This window comes from Rhinatrema bivittatum, chromosome 11 (assembly GCF_901001135.1).
Source record: "Rhinatrema bivittatum chromosome 11, aRhiBiv1.1, whole genome shotgun sequence".
Classification (NCBI taxonomy): domain Eukaryota; kingdom Metazoa; phylum Chordata; class Amphibia; order Gymnophiona; family Rhinatrematidae; genus Rhinatrema; species Rhinatrema bivittatum.
Genome location: NC_042625.1, coordinates 102,770,597 through 102,789,077, shown reverse-complemented (window position 1 = coordinate 102,789,077; position 18,481 = coordinate 102,770,597). Strand labels below are relative to the sequence as shown.

Here is an 18,481-nt window from a genome sequence, read left to right as displayed (position 1 = left end):
TTTTTTCCTGATTTAAGTGGAATTGGGAGATTTGTGGGGTGCATGCTGGTGGTCCAGCCTCTCCCCCATTACGACGCCTTTCTGCTGCCCTGCCCTGAGAGGTCATTTCCTCGGGGCAGTGTTAATAGAGACGCGCAATACCTCTAATTTAAACATTTACTGGCAGTCGTTGCACTCCCGATCGGAGGCTCTGTTTGGTTTTACTGTCTTACCGGCTCTTTCATACCGCGAGCTCCAGTCCAGCAACATGCGGCTCTCCCATGAAGGCATATGCGCGCGATGCCTCTCTGGTGGGGAGGGTTCTTCCCGCTCAACGGGGCGGCTCAACTCGTACTCTCAGGCGAGTCTGCCTGCAAGGCCGGCCCCGTTCTCATCCAGCATGGGAACGGCGGCCATTTTGTGCTCAGAACCGGCTGCTCCCGCACAGCAGATGGCGATTCCGACCTTGGATTGCCGCCGGTTTTATTTCCTGTGGACCCACCAGAACCGGATCCAGAGCACTCATCCGGGCTACCATCGGACCCCCCCCCCCCCTTGGTGCTGCCCCCCTCAGGAATCCCCCCAGACCTTTTTCTACTGACTTTGTCCTCCTGATGCACAGTGCCTACATAGCTACTTTAAATCAGCAACAGGGGTCTGCGATGGGATCGCCACCCCCTAAGGTAATTAGACTGTCAGATCCCTCAGTGAACCCTCAAAGCACTGGTGATCCCTCAGCCTGCAGGGGGCCCTCAGGGGGGCAGCCGCCAGTTTTCAGGGTTGGGGTGGTCCCTGGTGATCCAGACATGGACGATCCCTCTACGGCTGCCCAAGTGGAGGGCGATGACCCGAGGGTACTCCGCCTTTTCCAGAGGGATGAGTTGGACCCCCTCATTCCCCACATTCTGGCTGAATTGGATATAGAAGCTCCGCAGGACACCCCTGGGATTACTTCAGCGGCGAAAAAAAGGCGATCCCGTCCTGGCCGGCCTGCAGCCTCCATCAAGAACTTTTCCTTTTCATCCTATGCTCCTGCAGCTTCTGTTGAGAGAATGGGAGACCCCAGATGCTTCCCTTAGGGTAGGCAGAGCTATGGACAAGCTGTACCCTCTGCCAGATGAAGTTTTGGAGCTCCTCAAGGTCCCTAAGGTGGACGTGTCCATGTCTGCGGTTACAAAACGGATGACGATTCTGGTGACAGGAGGAACCGCTCTGAAGGACATGCAGGACCGTAAGTTAGAAGTCTACCTCAAATGAGTATTTGAGGTCTCTGCCCTGGGTGTCAGGGCGGCCGTCTGCAGCTCCCTCATGCAGCGAGCAGGGCTCTGGTGGGTGCAACAACTGCTCGGCGCCCAGGAACTACTACCTGAGGCAGCTCAGCAGGCTGAATGCCTGGAAGCTGTGATTGCTTATGGAGCTGATGCTCTATATGATCAATTCCGGGTCCTAGCCAGATCCATGGTTTCAGTGGTCTCAGCTAGACGCCTGCTTTGGCTTCGCAACTGGTCAGCAGACTCCTCTTCCAAAACTCAATTGGGATCTCTCCCCTTCAAGGGCAAATTACTGTTTGGCGAAGACCTGGAACACCTCATCAAATCACTCGGAGAGAATAAAGTCCATAAGCTACCGGAGGACCTCCCGTTTTCGTCAGTCAAGACCTGCAGCGCAGAGACCACCGTCTTCACAATCGCAGTCCTGGTCTCATTCCTTTTGGGGCCAGAGAACAACTCGGGATAGCCCCTCTCAGGGGGCACCCTCCAAGTCTTCCCAATGAAGGCTTGCCGACCCACTCCTCCACTCCACGGATAGAAAGACGTCTTTCCCTCTTCTACAAAGAGTGGGTCCAAATCACCTCGGACCAATGGGTTCTAGATATTCTAAAGCACAGTTACGCTTTAGAATTTGCTCGGCCCCTAAGAGACAGGTTCCTCTTCTCCCCCTGCAGAACAGTGAAGAAGCAGGCTATAGTGAAACAGATACTCGATCAGCTCTTGGCTTTAGGGGCAATATTACCTGTGCTTCCAGCAGAACAAGGACTAGGCCATTATTCCATCTACTTTGTAGTCCCCAAAAAGGAAGGTTCTTTCTGGCCGATCCTCGATCTCAAGTCTGACAACAAGACCCAAAAGATTTCACACTTCCGGATGGAAACTTTACGCTCAGTCATAGCGGCGGTACACCGGGGGGAGTTTTTGGTTTCCTTGGACTTGACGGAGGCTTATCTCCACATTCCCATCCGCTTTCTGCACTTCAAGATTCTTGGCCAACATTTTCAATTTCAAGCTCTGCCTTTCATCTGGCAACAGCTTCCTGCACTTTCACCAAGGTGATGGTGGTGGTGGTGGCGGCAGCTCTAAGGAGGGAGGGAATCTTAGTCCATCCCTACCTGGACGACTGGCTCATCCGGGCAAAGTCACAAGAGCTATGTCAGCGGGCGGTCGAGCAGATCTTGCACCTTCTCCACTCTTGGATGGGTCGTCAATTTTGCCAAAAGCAGCCTCACGCCTTCTCAAATGCTCGACTTTTTGGGAGTCCGTTTTGATATCAACGTGGGCAAAGTCTTCCTCCAGCAGGATTGGGCTCGGTCTCTCATGACCCAGGTACAACACTTCCAAAGCCTTCAACTCCCCACAGCTTGGGACTATCTTCAAGTCTTGGGCACTATGGCCTTGACTATAGACTTGGTGCCGTGGGCCTTTGCACATATGCATCCTCTTCAGAGGGCGTTACTTTCCCGTTGGAAGCCAGGGCCTCAGGAGTTCCAAGCCCTCCTCCCACTGCCAGATATTGCCAGGGACAGCCGTGGCTCCGCCTCGAACACTTGATGCAGGGAGTGGATCTGGAGATCCCACAGTGGGTCATCATCACCACGGATGCCAGCCTATCGGGCTGGGGAGCAGTGTGCCAAACGCAGTTGGCTCAGGGACGGTGGACGGCGGTCCAAGCACCATGGCCGATCGATCGTCTAGAGACCAGGGTGGTTCGTCTAGCATTGCAGACTTTCTTACCAATGGTCCAGCATCAAGCAGTGAGGATACTCTCCAACAATGCGACCATGTGACGTATATCAACCGCTAAGGGGGAACGAAGAGCCAACATGTCTCTCAGGAGACAGACAGATTGATGGGGTGGGTGGAGATTCATCTCTCTCGCCTAGCTACGTCCCACATAGCAGGAGTGGACAATGTTCAAGCAGACTTCTTGAGCCGACAACATATAGGATCCAGGGGAGTGGGAACTGTCCGACGAGGCAGCAGCACGTCTATTCAACTAGTGGGGAACCCCACACCTGGATCTCATGGTGTCTCTAAGAAACGCAAAGGCTCCGCGCTTCTTCAGCTGCAGAAGGGAACACGCCACAGAGGGCGTGGATGCCCTAATTCTCCCATGGCCACAAAACCTCCTTCTCTATGTATTCCCTCCTTGGCCACTGGTCGGCATAGTAATTCGGAGAATAGAAATTCACCAAGGACCGGTCACACTAGTTGCGCCGGAATGGCCAAGAAGACCATGGTTTGCAGACTTGGTCAATCTGGCGGTGGATGGCTCTCTCAGCCTGGGACATCTACCGAACCTCCTATGGCAAGGTCCAGTATTTTTCGACCAGGCAGATCGCTTCTGTCTTGCGGCCTGGCTTTTGAACGGCGGAGGTTAAGAAGACGAGGTTACCCAGAGGGTGTGATTTCCACACTACTCCAGGCCCGGAAGATCTCTACTTCCATTTTCTACACCCGGGTTTGGAAAGTTTTTGAGTCCTGGTGTGTATCCATAGACATATCTCCAAGTCATGCATCCATAGCTCAAGTGCTATCCTTTTTGCAGCGAGGCCTCGAGAAGGGTTTGGCCTACAATTCCTTGCGAGTACAAGTGGCGGCCCTTGGTTCTCTTGTTCATCAAGAGGGAGCTCCTCTTTCTTCGTATCCTGACATAGTCCGTTTTTTAAGAGGGGTAAAAAGCACGTAAAACCACCGGTCCACTCCTTGTGCCCTTCTTGGAGCCTAAACTTGGTTCTTCGAGTCCTGGTTGGCCTGCCGTTCGAGCCACTGAAGAGAGCAACCCTCAAGGAACTCACTCTGAAGACAGTTTTTCTAGTGTCTATTTGCTCTGCCCACAGAATTTCAGAACTCCAAGCTCTATCATGCAGAGAGCCCTACCTCCGTTTCACGGATTCGGGAGTGTCCTTGAGTACAGTACCATCTTTCCTGCCTAAAGTGGTCTCAGCGTTCCATCTCAATCAATACATAGAGCTTCCGTCCTTCCCTGATGAGGGTCCGGCGGAACTTCGAAGGCTCGATGTCAAGCGAGTTCTCATTCGCTATTTGGAGGTCACTAATGATTTTTGTTTGTCTGACCATCTTTTTGTCCTGTGGAGCGGTCCCAAGAAAGGGAACAAGGATTCAAAAACCAATATTGCTCACTGGTTAAAGAACGCAATTTTTTCCACCTATGTTGGTGTCGGTCGGAGTCCTCCAGACGGAATTAAAGCTCACTCGCTATGTGCTCAAGCAGCTTCTTGGGCTGAGAGACGGGCAGTCTAGCCACAGGAGATATGCAGAGCGGCTACTTTTTTGTAAGTGATACAACAGAAGGGTTGTCGGGAAAGGTTTGTGTTTTTGCCGATGATACCAAAATCTGTAAGAGGGTGGAAAGCCAGAAAAGAGTGGAAAACATGAGGAGGAATCTAGTGAAGCTCAAGGAATGTTCTAAGGTCTGGCAGCCAAGATTTAATGCTAAAAAAATACAGATTAGTGCATTTAGGATGCAAAAACCCAAGGGAAAGGGACAATATTAGAGATGAAATTATTTTAAGTACAAAGGAAGAGTGGGATGTGGGAGTAATTGTATCTGAAGATCTTAAGGTGAACAAACAGGTGGATAAAGTGACGATAAGAACCAGAAAGATGCTTGGCTGCATAGGGAAAGGAATGATCAGCAGAAAAAGGGAGGTGATATTGCTCTTGTATAGGCCCCTGGTGAGACCTCACTTGGAATGTTGTGTACAATTCTGGAGACCACACCTTCAAAAGGATATAAACAGGATAGAGTCGGTACAGAGAGTGGCTACTAAAATGGTCAGTGATATTCGTTCTAAAGAATCTAAATATGTGTTCCCAAGAGGAAAGGTGAGATAGGGGAAATATAATAGAAACATTCAAATATCTCAACGGTTTCCATGCACAGGAGTTGAGCCTTTTTCAATGGAAAGGAGGCTCTAGAATAAGGGGTCATGAGATGAGGTTGAAAGAGGGTAGACTCAGGAATAACCTTAAGAAATATTTCTATATAGAGAGGATGGTGGCTGTGATGGGAGACAAAAACAGAATCTGAATTCAAGAAAGCATGGGATAAATACAGGGGATCTGTAAGGGAGTGACAGGAATTATAATGCTAAATTAATTGGAATGATTGGCAGACTGGATGAGACATATGGTCTTTTTCTTCTGTCATACTTCTATGTTTAGAGAAGGCAAGGCCATAGCGGACTTAGACCTCTTTGCTTCAGTCTTTACTGAGGAAGATATAAAGGAGATACCCGTGCCAGAAATGATATTTAATTGATATTTAAAGGTGACAATCCAGAGAAACAAACAAATCTCAGTGAACCTGGAAGATGTAGTAAGACACATCGACAAACTAAAGAACAGCAAATCATCTGGACCAGATAGTATAGATCTCAAGAGTATGGAAAGAACTGAAAATGAAATTACAGACATACTATAACTAATTATAAATAATCTTTACAATCATCTATGATACATGAGGATTGGAGGGGTGCCAGTGTAATGCCAATTTTTAAAAAGGGTTCCAGGAGTGATCCAGGAAACTACAAATCAGTAAGCCTCATAGTGCCTGGCAAATAGTAGGAAAAGTACAGAGAAGGGTGACCAAAATGAAAAAAAGGATGGAATGATTTCCTTATGAGGTTTTGACTCTTCAGCTTGGAGAAGAGGCGGCTGAGAGGAGATTTGATACAGGTCTATAAAATAATGAGTGGAATGGAACGCAAATCGGTTGTCTACTCTTTCAAAAAGACTAGGAAATATGCAATGAAGTTACTAAGTAGTATATTTAAAACAAACAGGAACTTTTTTTTTTTTTTTTTACTCAAAACATAATTAAGCTCTGGAATTTGTTGCCATGGGATGTGGTGAAATCTTATAGTATATCTGGGTTTAAAATAGGCTCGGACAAGTTCCTTGAGGAAAAGTCCATAAACCATTATGAAAGAGGACTTGAAATCTACAGGTTATCCCTGGGATAAGCAGCTTGGGATGTATTTACCTAATGGGATATGCTCAGGTACTTGTTTTTGTTTTTTTTTATTTTATTTTTATTATTTTCAATTCAATAGTAAGAGAATAACATCTTACAATAGTAAAAAGAATGATGAAATACAGGAAAAAAAGAAAATTAACATAACATTATACAGATAGAAGCATTGGAGAAATTACCAGGCTCTGTCAATATTCTCCAGGTATTAAGGCCAAGGGCAGAAGCCCAGCCTTGCCTGCTATTACAACAAAGTGATCTCAGTCTTCTTTTTTCTTTTTTTTACTACTTACTACAAGTTGATCTAGTCAAAGGTACTAAGGTTAGGATACCCCCCCTTCACTTATTAATCAATCAAATAAAGAATTTTGCAAAGAATCAGGACCGCAGGTTATGCCATCCTTCATCTGCTGGAGTCAGAGAAATACTGAAGGATCGCAGTTGGCACACCGGGTTATCAGCTTTTCTCTGACTCCATACGCTGGAAGGGAGGCATAACGCAGCGGTCTGGACTGATCCTGGTACATACAGGGAAAGGTGGCTTTTTAAGTTTATTTTTCGTGATTGACTGCCATTTTAATTATTGGGTATTATGTGATGTGTCTGCTGTTTTGAAATATTTTATTGATATTTGGACAATTTTTAATAATTTTTATGAGTTTTAATTGTTGGATGTTATTCTGTTCATCAGCTGTTTTGAAACATTTATTAATATAGTTGTACAGTTATTTCTGTGTGGGGATCTATAGCAGCTTGGCTTGTTCTGTTTTCCTAATAGGAGGTGTATTAGTGTTTAGGACCTGATTTAATATTTGTAGTGTTGCCTTTTCATAGATAGGGTTGTTATGTGATCCATAATGCAGGTGTAACTTTGTGCGGGTTAGTTTGTGTGCATTATTGCAGATCCTGGGACTGTGTTAGGTGCTATATTTCTCTTTTCATTTATCCAGGGTTGCACTGCATGCAGAGTGGCTGTTTTGGTTTTCCATTCCAGTTTCTGTCTCCATATTTATAATTTGTGGTCTTTCTGTACTTGGTGAAGGTCAGTTCTGGGTGTGTGACCGAGGTGAGGTATTTTACTAGCATGGAGGCATTTGTATCAATCTTATTTGTTGAGTTTTCTCAATAGGACATGCATTAGTGGTAAATTATTGCCTTTTCATAAGGAAGGCTATTGTGCCTGGTAGTATCAGAACCAGAATATCTTTTTTGTATGGTGAGCTGTACGGGTAATGCCCTAGTTCTGCTCTGACCCATTGTTGGGGCTCGAAGGGGCTCCTGAGGATGCAGAATGTATGTTTATATTTAGCCACGTGACGGTCACATGATCAGTTTGTCACGGATGTGAGAACCATCTGTCAGGTGTATCACAGATGAAAAAGAGGTTGAAAACTGCTGTCTTAGATGACTTATATTAGAGCTGTAGAGTGATCTACACTGCTGCTTAATCACGGATGGGATGGTTTCTGTTGGGCTTTTAATTATTGTCTTAGGGCCTGATTCACTAAGTTTTTTCTCCCATTATGTGTCTATGGGAAAAATGCTTAATAAAAGAAGCCTCTGATTTGTTAATGTTTGTTATCTGTAAGTTTATGTTCTGCAATTTTTTATATTTTTATTGTACACCAACCACTTTGGACAGTCCTTTTTGGCCTAGAAAAGCAGTTAAATGTTTTAAGTAAGAGAAAAGGCACTTCCCCTCCCATGCTCATCCTCTGCTGTAATGTCCCTCTCCAGCCACACTCTCTCTCATCCTCCCACTCCCAGCCCTCTGTGGGCTACAACCCAGAATTCCACCCCCGTACTTTGTAGGATATTCCAGTTCACCATGGATGTCTCGATTCAGACTGAACACCTGATCAGCCTCCCGGGATGTGTCGTCAAAGCACATATGATTAATGTTCTTGTACCTGAAATGCAGAAAGAAATTCACGCAATGTAAATGCAACTCCAACCAAGCACACAATCCTAGCAATTCCTGCTCAGATCCCCATCAGCTACGGGACAAGGAAATTCTAAACAAAAGTTAATTTGTGTTTATCAGCCCTATCTTTCCCTTATCACAGAGACATCCTCCCTCACCATCCCTGGACTCTTATCAGAGACCCCTCACTGCTCCTGAATGACACTTCCAGTGCAGATAAAATGAGAATCAATCACAATCCAGTAGCAATAATTTTGTACTCATCTATGTCATCTTTCCAGATTATGTAAGTTAATTTAAAAGATTCACAGCCCGCACACTCCGGAGTTCATGGCAGGATATAATATAAACAAAAAATCTTATTAAGCAAACATTCCATAAAACAGCATCAAGAGACTGGGTGAGCTCAGGAAAGAAGTAAGGCATGCAAGGTTGGAATTCACAAATATATCCAAGTTTACGCATGGCATAATACCACTGCCCAGATAGTTCTCCAGGCTATGCAAATCCTAACATTTTCCAACTAAGCCTCAGCTGCAAAAGCTCTTTTAAACAGCCAGGTTTTCAGAGCCACTCTGAATGTTTTAGCATTTGTCGTCATACACAAATATTTAGCATATTCCAAAATAATGAGCCAGTAGCAATATGAGCAGTCTGCGGGGAAGGAACCTAGAGAATACCCTTATGCACTGATCTGAATTTTAAATGCGTATTAGAGAACTTAACCAAGGGGATGAGCCGCTATTTAATAGTTTTTGAATTAAGACTTGAATTTGATCCTCCATTAGATAGGAAGCTAATGGAGAGAGTAGAGGACTGGCATAATATGATCACATATGTGGGATTCAGTGAGAACACAATCCATAGCATTGTGGAGAACCTGCAAAGCTCAAATAGTGCATAAGGCAGACCAATAAAGAGAGAATTGCAATATTCAAAACCAGAAAACAGTCTGGAAATCACTGGGATCTAATAGCAGCTTTCATTGGCAAAGCATATGGAGTTGGAAAAATGCTGTTTTCACGAAGCTCTCAAAGGTGAATTTTAAAATTCACCAAAGCGCACACCAAAATTAGGCGAAGCGCAAAGAAGTCAGGCTCACGCGCACCAACTGTATTTTACAAAGTGCCCACATATGCACATAAATGCCGCAGCGCAGACATCTGAAAAGTTTACAAAAAGGAGCAGGGCATGCGCATTTTAGGGCCTGGCCAAGAGATATGCATTAAAATCCTTACACGGCCTGGCGCGCACTGAAGACTCCTGCCGCATAACTGTGTAAGTTATGAGGGATTTAAAAAGGTCTAGGATAACTGGGGGAAGGACTGGAGGACCTAGCTAAATGAGCAAACTGGTGGAGGAACTGGTAAACTGGGAATGGCGTGAGTGCGTGCCCCTTTTAAAATTCCTCAACGTACACAATAGAAAAGGGATTTGCGTGGGCATGAATGCATGGCTGTAATGAGGTACAACCTGCCTGGAGGCAGCAAAAGCAGAGTTATAGAAAAGAAGAAAAACAACTTCAGGGTTGGACAGCAGGGGCCGTCGAAGGACAGGAGAAAGACTACAACTCCCAGGTACCCCGAGAATCAATTAGACCCATGGGCCCAGGAAGAGGTGAATCAGACTCAGCTGAATCCATGGTAATCGAGGAAGAGGGCGTGCCTGAGTGGGGTAGTGAGTATGAGAAGGCCTGTTCTTCAGAGACAGGGGAGGAGATGGACGTGGATCCCCTAACAGAGGAGTCCTCAGAAGCCAGCATGGACATTGTTGGGGGAAGGGCTGATTTAAAGTGAGAGAGAGGTTTTTCTTTAGTGCGGCTACTCTGTGTTTTCTGTTTGTTTGGCATGGGGAGGCCGCATCCTGCTGCAAACTCCCAAGCAGGGCGGTTATTTAGGCTGAGCAAGCCTGACGGTGTAGCTTTGTATAAAAGGGAGTTTTTCTGACCTACCAGAGACTACTACGGTAGTGAGAACTTTACAAAAGAGACCGACATGTTCTGGCACTGAGATGTTGTTTTGTGTTTGTGCCTGGGGGAACTTGGTGGGATGCTGAGCCAAGTTGCTCCTCGGTTTAAGGCCAGGCCATACGGAGGCTGGAGAGAACTAAAAGGCTACCAGGACCGCAGCAGTGGCTACCAGAACCGAGTGAGCTGGAGTAGACCCATGACAATGGCCCCGCTAGTTTAGTTTATAATGTGCGTGCATAACGCATGCAAGTTACAGAATAGCCATGGGCAAATGGGCACCGTCCCTATGTGTGCTCCCAATTTTATATAAATATAGGATTATTCAGGGGGTGAAAAATATTTATAAGCCTTGGGGACAAGCAAAGATTTTTAAAAGACCAAGGCAAAATTTTGTCTTTTTCTTTTTACTTCAGCGGGTGTTTTGTTTACCTTATTGAAGATTTGTTCTCACTTTTTATTTTTTGTCTTGTTTTTCATTTTTGCTTTATTCCTCTTGTTTTTAAATTTTTGGTTGTTTTATTTGATTTTTTTCCTCTCTCTTCTGTGAGAGCAGGAAGCAACTGCAATCAGCAACGGTGGCTCCTTCCATCAAGCCCATCAGCAGCAGGCACCAAAACCTTTCTATCCTTTACTTGCCCACCTGCTGGTTAAGCTCCTTAAACTATTTTATTATCAGTTCAGTCTCACTTATTAACTGCACAACTGCCAAGATTAGAAATAAAATATTTTCAAAAATAAACCTAAACAATTAAAATTACAGAGTAAAACATTTAAGACACAGATGAATTGAACTTACAGAGGTCCATACTCAAAAGCATTTAGCCGGATCAGTGGGAAGTTAGAATTTTGCTGGATAAGTGAGGGGCGTTCTGGGGACGTAACTGCGAGGAGTGAGTTAGCAGGATAACTCTCTCACTGTGGCCGGCCCTTAGACCTATCCTAAAGTTAGCCGCATAAACTTGTCTGGCTAACTAGCCGAGCCTCCCAAAGCAAAGTCCATTGCTTTACAACAAGCACAATGCAGAAAAGCCATGGACAGCCAAGAACATAAAAGCACAAGATCAAGCAGCACTTGTAGGGATTTTTTTTTATTTTTTTATTTTATTTATTTATTTAGGTTTTTTATATACCGGCATTCGAGACAGCAGTCACATCATGCTGGTTCACATAAAACAGGGGTGCATAATAAACTTAAACTAGAACTATGGTGCGGGAAAAGCAGTTACATGTAACAGGGGTGTATAGAACTGAGCGAAGAGGGAAGAGAAAGGACAGGTTAATAATGGCTAACGATAGTTACAAGTAGTTAACAATGGAGTAGTTGATGTTTGTGTGTTGATGTTGAGGTGTTAAATCAATTGGAGTCTGGAAATGCTTGTTTGAACAGCCAAGTCTTAAGTCTTTTCTTGAAGATTGAGAGGCAGGGTTCCAGTCTAAGATCTGGGGGGGATCTTAGACTGGAATTTTAAGGCACATGCACCAAATTTATAAAATCCACTATTTTGTTTGGTAATGTTCATGATTCTCTTTAAAGCAGGGGTCCCCAAACTACAACCTATGAGTCACATCCAGCCCACCAAGGACACTTTCTATAAATTTCCCCTTTACTTTCACCGCAGCAGCTCAGAGGTATTTTTCTTCGAGCTTGTCATTAGAGGGTGCCCCTATAAACAGCTGGCATTGCATAACCAGCATCAGAGAGACATGCGTTACTGGGTGCGCCAGAACAGAGTCACCACTGTCGCCTGCTCTGCATCATCAGACAGCCATTCGCCCAGGCCAGCAGCTTAGTGGAGGGCACCAGCACTGCATGGTTAGCAAAAGAAAAAAGAGACAGGTAACTCAAGGAAGGAGGCAGAGGGGGGTGCAGCAGGTGAAGAGGACGGCTGGGAGGCACAGGGAAGAAGAGAGACTGTTCTGGGGAGAAAGGGAGAGAGAGAGAGATCACTGTAGAAGGAAAGTGAAGCACAAAATCTTCAAGCCTATTTGGTGATTTCAAGAAAAGGGAGACGTACATTTCAAAAGTCTGGGGCATTTATGGGGCAGTCTAGACTGAAGCCCCTTTGCTGAAACCATGCTAGAGGTTTCCCAGTCTGCAGGGAGAAAACAAGCAAATGATGCCCCTCCAGGGAGGTGCTGGGAGTGGAGCTGCCTGTCCTGCATCCCCGACCGGTGAATGACCTCATATAGTATGAAGGAGGTCTTAGTCATGGACTTCAAAATGTTTACAAGATTAAACTTCAAATGCTGCAAGATTTGTTGGACCCCATTTTTAGGGCTCATCTGTCCAGAAGCAACTGAGAATAAAACGAGACACCTTCCCGGAATGATAACTGGGCACCAACCCACACAATATCCCTAACTGGCAAGTCTTGATCTAAAATTTGCTCCATATAGGAAAATTAGTTTCTTACCTGATAATTTTCGTTCCTGTAGTACCAAGGATCAGTCCAGAATGCTGGGTTATGCCTCCCGTCCAGCAGATGAAGTCAGAGAAAAGCTGAAAAGCACCCCCCTAGATATACTGGTGTGCCACCTGCGATCCCTCAGTATAAAGAATATCAAAGCAGAATGAATCATAGAAACATCCACTCCTGCTGAATAGTAAACTCCTTTAACTCAACCAATGACTAGATCAAGTAGGCCTAGTGCTCTGAAAACACAAACAAACTTGTCTCCCTATATGAAAATAGAAAAACCCTGTATAACTTGCCTGAAACTACGCATCAACACGTATTCAGATACTCTGCAGCTGCAGGAACTGTAAGGAGACAAAGGAACAGAAAGAAATACGAGCGGACTCTTGAGTAGCAAACAGACTTGGGTGGGCGTCTGGACTGATCCTAGGTACTACAGGAATGAAAATTATCAGGTAAGAAACTAATTTTCCTTTCCCTGTACGTACCAGGATCAGTCCAGACTGCTGGGATGTATCCGAGCCGCCTTAAATGGGGTGGGACCTAGAGAGTCCCGCTCGAATCACACTGCTGCCAAAAGAATCCGCCGACGGATCACGGATATCTAACAGATAATGTCGAGCGAATGTGTGCAAGGACTTCCAAGTGGCCACCCTGCAAATCTCTTGGGGAGACACAAACTGACTTTCAGCCCATGATGCCGCCTGAGAACGAAGAGAGTGAGCCTTAAGCCCATCCGGTACAGGCCGTCCCCACCCAATGTATGCGGAAGCAATCGCGCTTTTCAACCAGTGGGCGACAGTAGTCTTGGAAGCCTGAAAACCCTTCTTGGGGCCATTCCACAAAACAAATATATGATCCGACCGTCGAAAATCATTAGTCACCTCCAAGTACAGCAGAAGTGCCCGACGGACATCCAAACGCCTCAGATCCCGACCTTGAGAAGAGCGGATATCCTCCTCAGAGAAGGCAGGCAATTCCACCACCTGATTGACGTGGAAGGCCGAAACCACCTTAAGCAAGAAAGAAGGTACCATGCGCAGGGACACCCCGGACTCAGATATACGCAAAAACAGCTCCCTGCACGACAATGCCTAAAGTTCTGAAACGCGACGCACTGAAGAAATAGCCACTAGAAATACTGTCTTGAGAGTTAAATCCTTCAAAGTGGCTCTCTTGATAGGTTCAAATGGAGAAGCGCAGAGACCGCGGAGAACCAAATTCAAGCTCCAGGATGGACATGGAGCCCTAACAGGGAACGCAAATTCCTAACCCCGCGTAAAAAACGAGCAACGTCCGGGTGGCAGGCAAGAGAAGAATCATCAATCCTGCCCCTCAGACAGCCCAGGGCCGCTACCTGCACGCGAAGCGAACTGTAAGCTAAGCCCTTTTTCAAACCGTCCTGCAAAAACGTGAGAATATGCCCCAAAGAGGCCCTCCGTGGCGACAGCTTTAACCTACTGCACCAGGAGTCAAAGACCTTCCAAACTCTAGCATAGGCGAGAGACGTCGAGGACTTGCGTGCCCTGAGAAGAGTAGAAATCACCGCTTCCGGGTAACCCTTCTTTCTCAGTTGTCTCCGCTCATAAACCAAGCCGCTAGACAAAAGCGATCCGCCAGATGGAAAGATACTGGGCCTTGACTCAGAAGATTCGGGAGATGACCGAGACGCAATGGACCGTCCACCGCCAGATTGACCAGATCCGCGAACCACAGCCTTCTTGGCCACTCCGGGGCCACTAGAATTACCAGACCCCGGTGAGATTCGATGAGTCTTAACACCTTTCCCACCAGGGGCCACAGGGGAAACACAAAGGAGGATGCGTGGAGGCCACGGAAGTACCAGCGCATCCACCCCTTCCGATCCGAGTTCCCTCCTTCGACTGAAGAAGTGAGCTGCTTTGGCGTTTTGCCGAGTCGCCATTAAATCCAAGCGTGGTGTCCCCCAACGTCGAGTTATGAGTTGCATCGCCTCGGCCAACAGTTCCCACTCTCCTGGATCCAGGTGTTGTCGACTGAGAAAATCTGCCTGAACATTGTCCACGCCTGCAATGTGTGAGGCCGCGATGCGGGTCAGATTGCGTTCCGCCCAGGCCATTAACAAAGTCGCTTTGGCAGCCACCGGGCAACTTCTTGTGCCTCCTTGCCTGTTTATAAACGCCACGGTGGTCGCGTTGTCTGATAGAATTTGCACCGCCCGACGGTGCACCATCGGGAGGAGTTGACGCAAAGCCAGACGAACCGCACGGGTCTCCAAGCGATCGATGGACCAAGTGGCCTGCCGGGGGGACCATCGTCCCTGCACTGCTTGGGACTGACAGACCGCCCCCCCACCCGGATAGACTGGCATCCGTTGTAACAATGATCCAAGGTGGAGGTTCCAAGTCCACCCCCTGAAGGAGATGGTCCGGTATTAACCACCAACTGAGACTGGACCATGCCGGCTCCGGCAAGAGCAATAGCATGTTGTAGTCCTCTGACTTGGAATCCCAGCGGGAAAGCAGTGCCCCCTGCAAAGGGCGCATATGAGCAAAGGCCCAAGGGACCATTTCCAGAGTAGAAGCCTTATGCCCAAGTACCTGTAAATAATCCCAGGCCGTAGGCCATGGCAGTTCCAACAGGTTCCGCACCTGAGCCATTAAAGTTGATCACCCAACCTAGCGCCTGTAGCTGCTCCACCACTGACTGAACCGCTAGCTTGCACAGAGCTTCCGACTTGGCCCTTATGAGCCAATCGTCCAGATAAGGATGCACTAGTATCCCTTGGCGGCGAAGAGAAGCTGCGACCACCACCAATACTTTGGTGAAAATTCTGGGGGCTGTCACCAAACCGAACGGCAGGCGCAAAACTGATAATGGTCCCCCAGAACCATGAACCTCAGAAATCTCTAATGGTGCTCCTGGATTCAAATGTGGAGATACACCTCGGTTAGATCCAAAGAAGCCAAAAATTCTCCCTTGTGGATGGCCACAATGACAGACCTCAGCGTCTCCATGCGAAAATGCGGAACTCGCAAAGCTCTGTTGACCTGTTTCAAGTCCAAGATCGGTCGGAACGTTCCTTCCTTCTTTGGAACCATGAAGTAAATGGAATACTGACCGGTCCAACGCTCGGCAGGCGGGACTAGGACCACTGCTCCCAGCACCCGTAAATGGTCCAACGACTGCGCAAACTTGCTGCTTTGCCGGAGGGCTGCAAGGGGACACAAGAAACAGATCTCGGGGCGGGCGAGCAAAATCCAAAACGTAACCGTGACTTATAACGTCGAGGACCCACTGGTCCGATGTTATCTTGACCCATTCCTACCAAAACAGGGACAGGTGACCCCCGATTAAAGGAATGGAGGAATGGGCCGGCGCTGCTTCATTGTGCCGTCTTATTGGGGGTAAAGGCGTGCGATGCCCTCGAACGTTGAGGCCGTCTGCCACGAAAGGAATGCGTCCAAGCCTGTGTCCAAGCCTCTGTGCAGAGGAAACACCCCTCCCCGCACGGAACAGTCATTGACCACGAAAACGGCCTCTGAAATTCCCAAAAGTGCGAAACTGCTTGGGCTTGTCCTCAGGCAACTTGTAGACCTTATTGTCCCCCAAGTCCTTAATGAGCTGCTCCAGTTCGTCTCCGAACAACCATTTCCCCTTAAAGGGGAAGGAACCTAATCGGGACTTGGAGGAAGCATCCGCAGACCAGTGTCGGAGCCATAGCAAGCGCCTTGCGGATATCGCCAAGGACATAGTGTGGGCAGAAGTCTGAAGGAGATCATATAAGGCGTCTGCAGTATATGCGACCGCAGATTCCATGCGGTTCGTCTGCTCCGCATCTTCAGGCGGTAGGTCCTGGGCCGTAAGCAATTGCTGTACCCAGCGAAGCGTAGCCCTCTGCATGAGGCTGCTACAGACCGCGGCCCGGACACCTAATGCAGAAACCTAAAAAATGCGCTTCAACAAAACCTCCACCTTCCTATCCTAGAGATCCTTAAGCGCTGCTCCCCCCGTCACAGGAATAGTAGTATGTTTAATGACGGCCGTGACCGCTGAGTCCACTTTGGGTAGCTTGAGAAGATCTAATGACTCAGCCGGGAGGGGGTACAGCTTCTCCATAGCCCTGCTAACCCTTAATGAGGCCTCTAGAAAATCCCATTCCCTAGATACTATCTGAAATAATTTTGGATGAAATGGGAAGGTCTGAGGGGGTCCCTTAATTCCCGCCAAAACAAAATTCCCCGGGGAAACATCTGTTTCCAGCCGGGGGGGGGGGGGGGGCTGGAATCTCAAGCTCTTTCAAGACCTGCAGGATTAAGGGATCCAGCTCATCCTTACCAAATAAACGGAGGATCTGGGGGTCATCCCCTTCAACCGGGACATTTCCCTCTAAATCACCCCCTACATCCGGAATCAAGGGGTCTGGGAACGGGACAGCTCGCTCTGCATCCCCCGGATTTACTGGTGGCCGGGGACAATGAACCCCTGCATTCCCAGCGCCTGCAGTGGACTTGGAGACTTTAGGGGGAGAGGGACCCGCATCCACCCAGCCAGCCTCTGCCTCTAGGAAGGCGTGATGCATCAGCAGAACAAACCGAAGAAAATGGAACTTGCCTTTTTAAAACTGTCTACGCGGGTCTGGGGGAGAGGGGGTGTTTATGCGCCGCGAAATCGCGATCTCGTTGTGGGCTGAGGGCCGGATGAGAATCAGGAGGGAAATCCCCTCCGTTCGATGCTGCATCCTCGCTGCTCGGCATGGGAAGGATGGCTGCCGCTCCCTCTTCAAGGCCCCGGCCTCTGCCCATGAGCAGACGGCACTCTCCGCCTTTCACGCATCTCCCCACAGGCCGTGCAGGCCAATGCACACAGCATAGCAGCCCGAAGCTGCGTGCGAAAACAGCAGAGCTATGACTGAGATAAAATAAAAACGCGCCGGGTGACCAGGCCACCCCCTCCGGAGTCCCGGGACCCTAGCGTGGCAGGCTGGGGCCAACGACGCGATCAAACAGCCTGCCACCAACAGGACTTACTGTATGTTAATCTGATCCCCACTTCTTTCCTATGATAGCTGAGCCCCTTCAGAGGTGAAACACCCCTGGAATATACATACAGGGGGGGAGAGTGACCGGCCCACCGGTGAATACTCCCCCTGGTCCCAAGGGATCACTATCTCCGGGAAATAGGCCTTAGGGCACTGCCCTGCCAAGAATCAGAACTTCGCCCAGCGCATGTGAAAAGAAAGGACAGAAACCAAACCTATCCGCTGATCTAACTTACCTTAAACAAAAGAAATTGATCTAGTCAAAGGTCAAACCTGAATAACCAAACTCAAATGTAGAAAAGATCAGGACCGCAGGTTATGCTCTCTCAATCTGCTGGAGTCAGAGATATACTGAGGGATCGCAGGCAGCCCACCAGTATATCTAGGGGGTGCTTTTCAGCTTTTTTCTGACTCCATCTGCTGGAGGGGAGGCATAACCCAGCAGTCTGGACTGATCCTGCTACGAACAGGGAACTGTGGAATTCATCCCAAGAGAGTTCAGACTGGTATAGGATTATTTGGATTTTCCTAAACAGTGTAAAACTATTTTTTTAAGCTTGGTCTTTCAGAATGAGTTTTATGGTTTTACATGCTAACGATACTGATGATTAATTAACAGGCAATTATTGGTACAATTTGGCATTAGGGATTTTTGCGGTTGTGTTGCTAATTATTGGGGGTTTTGCTCTTGTAGATTTTTATCTTATTTATTGTATGTTATGATGATTCTGTAAGTAAGCATCTAAGAAACTGAAAAAAAAACTACTTGTGAATATCCATTCCACTTAACACACAATATCTGAAGTAAGATTAGCAGAGAGAACAATCGTTAATAACACATCTGATATCAGTACTTTAGGTACATTAGTACAACTAGTTTAGTTTATTTCATACCTTACCAT

General features: G+C 47.3%; 2 protein-coding genes across 2 annotated transcripts in view; both read right to left on the bottom strand.

Moving 5' to 3' along the window:
* PITHD1 (PITH domain containing 1) overlaps positions 1 to 18,481 on the bottom strand; it is a 36,231-nt gene that overhangs the window by 4,032 nt on the left and 13,718 nt on the right. The window contains exon 4 of the mRNA XM_029619621.1: positions 8,055 to 8,159. Coding sequence (XP_029475481.1) covers positions 8,055 to 8,159 — 105 coding nt within the window. The remainder of the gene's footprint in view (positions 1 to 8,054; positions 8,160 to 18,481) is intronic.
* The window catches only part of LYPLA2 (lysophospholipase 2), a 134,961-nt gene that overhangs the window by 102,966 nt on the left and 13,514 nt on the right, over positions 1 to 18,481 (bottom strand). Inside the window, exon 4 of the mRNA XM_029619617.1 lies at positions 8,055 to 8,159. Within this exon, the coding sequence (XP_029475477.1) occupies positions 8,055 to 8,079 (25 nt within the window). The 5' untranslated portion in view covers positions 8,080 to 8,159. The remainder of the gene's footprint in view (positions 1 to 8,054; positions 8,160 to 18,481) is intronic.